Source organism: Anastrepha ludens, chromosome 3 (assembly GCF_028408465.1).
Source record: "Anastrepha ludens isolate Willacy chromosome 3, idAnaLude1.1, whole genome shotgun sequence".
Taxonomy (NCBI): Eukaryota; Metazoa; Arthropoda; class Insecta; order Diptera; family Tephritidae; genus Anastrepha; species Anastrepha ludens.
Window position 1 is genome coordinate 27,081,281 of NC_071499.1, and position 4,163 is coordinate 27,085,443.

Sequence of the window (4,163 nt, forward strand, 5' to 3'; positions counted from 1 at the left end):
CAGCCTTCTGTCTTTTTGCCTTCTCCTTCTCCGTCATTGCCGTCGACTTGCTGCCTGCGACGGCACCCTTAGCCGGCCGTGAATTTCGTGGTTGGACGGGGACGAACCAATGAATCGACCAACAAACACACCAACAAACCGACCACCGCTACATCAACAATACAAACGACAACAATAGCAAAAACAACAAAGGCACTGACAACAACTCAACCAAACGTTGTAAGTTTGTTGGTCGAGCACGTTGAGCGGCGGTGCGTATGTGTGTGTGCAGCGGACGGCACACATTTTCACTTCAAATACTGATGACGATCGGTACGGAGAGTCAGTTCACTCAGCGACTTAAGCGTGTTAGGAACGTTTTCCTCGGAGCAATTTTTGTGGATGATTTTCCTAAACGAAACGAAAAATTGAAGTTAGAAAAATTTGCATAAACAAAGCCGAAACGTGAATCGCGTCGAGCTGTCGAAATCAAAAACACATCAAATTGGAGTATTTCGGAACGATTTCAAAAATTAGCAATTACGTGAAGTGAAGTCGTGGCAGGAAATCAAAAAACCAAAAAAAAAAAAACACGAATGTGGATTAAATAATGGAAGGTGCAAATCTATGAAAACAACAAATAATGCCTTAGCGCTAAAGTGTACATAAACAACAACAAGAAATAAGTGTTGGTACTCAAAACATGAAAATCATTTAGAAACAAAATCCAAACTTACAAAACCAAGTGCAAACCGAAAAAGAACAAAAAAAACTATAATAAACTGGCACAACACTACGCTTGTGTGCCCACGCAGCATCCCTTGCCCCTCGTCGTTACCAAAAGAAATCTCAAAATTCGTGCACCCACAATGCATTTACCAGCCGGCCCCACAATGGTCGCTGCGCCCGCGCAACTTGCCAATATCCCGGCAGCATCCGCCTCAGCAACAGCCCACCAACAACAGAGTGGCGGCACAATAGCACACGTGCCCAGCTCCGCCAGCTCGACTGGCTCCTCCACACCGGATAACAATAATTGCAACAGCAGCAGCAACAACAGTAGCTCATCTGCCAAATTGCCGCCCTCTATGACCGACATGTTCGCCAGTTTGCATGAGATGCTGCAGGAATATCACGGCGAGCTGGCACAAACAGGCTCCCCATCGATCCTCTGCAGCGCGCTGCCTAATCATTGGCGTTCCAACAAATCGCTGCCGGGCGCTTTCAAAGTGATCGCCTTGGACGATGTGCCCGACGGCACTCTGGTGTCCATCAAGTGTGGCAACGATGAGAACTACTGCGGCGAGCTGCGTAACTGCACGGCCATCATGAAGAATCAAGTGGCGAAATTCAATGATCTGCGTTTTGTCGGACGTTCCGGACGTGGCAAATCCTTTACGCTGACCATCACCATTGCCACCTATCCGGTGCAGATTGCGAGCTACACAAAGGCGATCAAAGTGACCGTAGATGGTCCACGGGAACCAAGAAGTAAGCAAAGTAAGTTTTTAGTTTGTTTGCGCTTTAGTTGGACTCTTTGGTTGCTTTGCTTTGGTTTTGTTTAGAACTACTACTACTACTACTACTAGAACTTGCACCAGCTTTCGGACTGCACGCGGTACTAATTTTATAAGAACTGCTTTAATTTAGAGGGCTTCACTTTATTTTACCTTTTTACTATTTAGTTTTTCCGTTTTTCACTTTTACATTTTTTCTTAATTGCTAAACACAAATCTTTTCCTTTTATTATTTCCATTACTTATTTCTGTTTTGTTTTCTTTGTTTTTGTAGGTTATGGCTACCCACATCCTGGCGCTTTCAATCCTTTCATGCTGAACCCCGCATGGCTCGACGCCGCCTACATGACATACGGTTATGCGGACTACTTCCGTCACCAGGCCGCACTGCATCATCCCGCTTTGGCCAAGAGTTCGCCAACGCTGCCGGTTAACGCTGGCGCCACCATTGTACCGCCACCCCCGCCACCAGCCGGCGGTGCGCCACCCTCCGCCGCAGACTTCCACTCCTCCCAACTGACACCGCCACCAGTTGGTGCGCCCGGTGCATTACCGCCCAATGCAGCTATCGGCATGATTCCCTCGCCACCTGGTTCAGCCTACGGCATAGGCATGCCACAGTTCCCATTCAATCCCGTCGCAGCCGCTGCTTTTCACCCGTACAACTTCGCGGCCGCCAGCTTGCGCGTGCCCAGCCACAATCTGCACAACAACTCGCTAAGCAGCTCACACGGCTCAACGGAACACATCAGCCCATCACACATAAGTCCCGCCTCATCACGGCCTTCGTCATCTTCACCACCCGCACATGCACACGTACACAATATAAGCAGCGGTGGCGTTGGTGAGGATTGCAACAACAAGACAAACGCCGCTCTGGAACAATCCTTGTCCGATGCCGATCCAGATGTCGAATCGGACGATGAGCAAATCGATGTAGTGAAATCCGCTTTCGTGCCCATACTGCGTCCACCAATTGCGGCGCGCACAATAGCGCCCGCTGGCGAACAGCTGGAGAAATCAGTGCAACCGGCGCCGCCACCGCGTACGCGTTCCGACCTCAAGGCGCCCTCCATGATGAAGACGCAGTACCAACATTCCGCGCAAGCTCGTCAAATTTCGCCCGAAATTACCGCGGCAACCAAATTGAAGGCGGCGATGAATGCCACAAAGACCGTGTGGCGGCCCTACTGAAACACTACCCACTCCGCCGTCGGAGTTGTTCTACACTCAATATGGAAAGTAGCGCAAAGCAGCGGGAGTGTGAATTGAAAAATGAACCCGTTCAACATTGGCGCGCTCACCGACCGACAGCAGCAAAGTGAATTGTGTAATGCGGCGGCCATCAGCTGTGGCGCGCATGAGAAAATGCCGACGGCAAATGCGACAGTAGCGCAAAACGAAAGGAATGATGCTTTTGAATAGCAGCAGAAGCGGCGGCTGTTTAGTGGGCAACTCATTTGGGATCTCTTAAGCTCCAGCGCTCCAGCACTCACCTCCTCCTATTCGCACATGTGATAAACGGTTTTGTTTTTTGTATTATTTGGAGCGGCGGAGTGTAGTTAAAATATTTTGTGATATAGTGTTAAGTTTAAAAAAAAAACAATTAGTGTTTCAACGCCACGTCATCCGTGAAGAAGCAGTAGGCGAAAGATGCAAAATGCAAAACGTAAAACGCCACTTAGGCAAGTAACAAAGACATCGGCGGTCTGATGTCTCTGCAGTTGCTGCAAATCGCTGATGGCGTTCAAATTAGAACGTCAGCGCCCCATTTTACTCGAATGTACCTACTTCCAACACGCACACGCACACACACATTTATATGTATTTGCACCATTGTACATGCATCAGGACACTTGGCCTGTCTCTCTCATACACACACAAACACACACGCAAAAACAAACACGCATTGACTTTTAAAACAAAAAATTCTTGTAAATTTGGTAGAAAAAGAAAGGTCCGTCGGTTTTGGTGGTTGCCGCAATGCAAGAAGCAACAAGCACTTGCTCAGGCACATACACACGCACACACGCTCACACCATCTCACAGCCCTCATTTGTGCGCGCAATAAATTTGTTGAATTCATGCAAATACTCGATTTAGTTTGGACTTGCAAACGTAAATTTGTCAGTGTTGTTTGGCGCAGCATTTTTCTTTCTTTCCGAATCGCAACCAAATCGATGTCTGTAAATATCTAATTGTACCTATGTAAATGAAGATTATGAAAATGAAGATTACTGTATTATTTGTATGTATGTATGTATGTAATTATGTTTTTTGATTCTTGTACTATTTATTAGTTTTATTAGAAATGTTTATTGTAAGTTGTTGGCAAACGAAAATAAGAAAAAATTGCAAGCATACAAAATTAACTAACGAATTTGATGCAAATAGTAAAAGAAACAAAAACAAAAAAAACACTCAAAATATATTTTTTCAAAATCATAAAAACAAATTACAAAAGTGGTTTCAATTCAATTGGATTTGTAAGCAAAAAGTGGAAGAGAATTAATTTGTGCTTGAAAGTGTTGATTTTTTCTCTACTGGCGCAGTAACCGCCTGCGCGATTTTAGTTTCTCGTTGCGGTAAATCGACTCTAACTATATACAAGGTGGCGCAAAATTAATCACCCTGTCGGATGCCCGACTAGAATTACAGTGAGGCATG

At 46.0% G+C, this 4,163-nt stretch overlaps 1 protein-coding gene across 2 annotated transcripts; it reads left to right on the plus strand.

The window, feature by feature from the left end:
* Positions 1-339: 339 nt before the first annotated feature.
* LOC128857237 (segmentation protein Runt) lies at positions 340-3,914 on the plus strand. 2 transcript variants are annotated; one of them, XM_054092886.1, is made up of 2 exons: positions 340-1,479; positions 1,771-3,914. In XM_054092886.1, the coding sequence occupies exons 1-2, from the start codon at positions 849-851 to the stop codon at positions 2,688-2,690; spliced, it is 1,551 nt and encodes a 516-aa protein (XP_053948861.1). In that variant the 5' UTR covers positions 340-848; the 3' UTR covers positions 2,691-3,914. The 2 variants fall into 2 exon arrangements, with proteins under 2 accessions (XP_053948861.1, XP_053948862.1); XM_054092887.1 differs by having other exon boundaries at positions 340-1,470.
* The last annotated feature ends 249 nt before the right edge of the window (positions 3,915-4,163 follow it).

Coding starts and splice junctions, on each gene's coding strand:
- LOC128857237 (XM_054092886.1), top strand. CDS start 849: ATGCATTTACCAGCCGGCCCCACAATGGTCGCTGCGCCCGCGCAACTT. Junction 1,480..1,770: donor GGAACCAAGAAGTAAGCAAA/GTAAGTTTTTAG, acceptor TTGTTTTTGTAG/GTTATGGCTACCCACATCCT.